General features: G+C 40.7%; 1 protein-coding gene across 2 annotated transcripts in view; it reads left to right on the forward strand.

Moving 5' to 3' along the window:
* Positions 1 to 1,674, forward strand: part of PWP1 (PWP1 homolog, endonuclein) — a 30,265-nt gene that overhangs the window by 28,409 nt on the left and 182 nt on the right. For both annotated transcript variants that reach the window (XM_061638965.1, XM_061638966.1), the window contains exons 13-14: positions 246 to 367; positions 1,073 to 1,178. In XM_061638965.1, coding sequence (XP_061494949.1) covers positions 246 to 367; positions 1,073 to 1,178 — 228 coding nt within the window. The remainder of the gene's footprint in view (positions 1 to 245; positions 368 to 1,072; positions 1,179 to 1,674) is intronic.

The following is a 1,674-nucleotide window of genomic DNA, read 5'->3' on the forward strand; positions in this document are numbered from 1 at the left end:
CCTTAACCTGAAAGAGGGGAGGAAATGTGTGCAAACCAGTAATTCTCTCATTGGACTCTGAGCTCCGTGTGTAGTGTATTCGTTAGGGCAATAGGCCCTCGACGAGTCATGGGACCCTAGCAAATATCCAGTCTTGCCAACCTCTAAAGCTGCCCTCTTTATAATGCAGAACTTGGATTTAAGGTCCTTGTGAATTCTCTCATTGAATGATGCTACACAATTTATATGTAGCTTGTGTTTTGCAGGATTACAGTTAAGCAGCCAAATCAAAGGATGTCTTGTAACAACATCTGCAGACAAATATGTGAAAATCTGGGACATATTGGGAGACAAACCTAGTTTGGTCCATTCCAAGGATATGAAAATGGTAATTTTGACTCTTAAAAAAATAACCAATAGGGCCTTGTCCTCTTAGGACTATCTGGCATACATTCATTCAATAGAACTGGGAGTGGATTAATATGAAGAATTATCTAATGTAAGAAGAGTCTTAGTTATCGTATGCTTGCAACTGCTTGCAAACCTGTAGCATGAAAAGAGTGTGTTGACGTAGGCAATTGGAAGATTTTGGGGTTGGTGTAGAATAAAATTTCAAATAGCTGATCATGTACTTCCCTGATACACGTCCACTCAAAAATAATTGTAAAACAAAAGTTAATATTGTATAAAGCACTTGTATGAAATATGAATATTCAAAATATTAATAGGTCAATAATTGCAGGCTACACTTTAAAGCAGGGGTGTGGAACCTGTTGCACTCCTACTCTCATCAGTCCCAGCCAACATGGCCCGCGATGATGGGAGTTGTAGTCCAGCAACATCTGAGAGGCCACAGGTTCCCCATCCCTTCTTTCAACTATTGATACTATAGTTCCTATTCAGAGGTTTATATGCTAGATTTGCAGTGGATATGTAACAGGAGACTATAGTCAGTATCTGCCTATATTAGGCATGTATTTTCAATACGCTCTTAGTCAAATCTGGAGTGTTATTTAAAGTACCTTATGAGAGGTAGGTAGCTATGAGTTTAGCAGAGGACCACATGCAAATCTTGTTTGTTTTCTGCCAACAGGGTGTCCTCTTCTGTGCTGCATGTTGCCCAGATTTACCATTTGTTTATGCCTTTGGAGGAGAGAGACAAGGGCTACGTGTTTGGGACATAAGCACAATTTCTGCAGGTGAGGCGATTTGTTCCTTTACTCCCATTACTTCTGTTTGGTGTGTTCAGTCCTAAGGAAGTGGTGTTTTAAGCTATAGCTATAGAAATTGACACTGAAAAATAAAATATCAGAGAAAGGAAGGACTGTACCATCCCTTACTATCTGTATGTTTGGGTGAACCCTCTGCAGATTTTGTTACAGAGCAAGAGTGAGAAAGAGGCCCTTAGGCCAGCTACATATACTTCTGGATTCCAGCACAGGTTCCTCCTCTTCCAACTTCCTGCTGTGTTAAAGGCTACTCCCAAGTCTCCCTGCATGTTAAGAGTTGTGCTAAGCGGGGAGGGGTTGTCAGAGGCCTGTTTGTATATACAGAGGGCGCTGAAAAGCTTTTCTGGATTAAAACAAGTAAAATGGTGTGAGCTATCACACTTTAAGATGGCTTATATTGACCATTCTTTAAGGCCAGTATACCTGTAGTATTGCTAACAGTGCCCCTCTTCTTATTGTGTTGCAG

Source organism: Rhineura floridana, chromosome 8, assembly GCF_030035675.1.
Source record: "Rhineura floridana isolate rRhiFlo1 chromosome 8, rRhiFlo1.hap2, whole genome shotgun sequence".
NCBI lineage: Eukaryota > Metazoa > Chordata > Lepidosauria > Squamata > Rhineuridae > Rhineura > Rhineura floridana.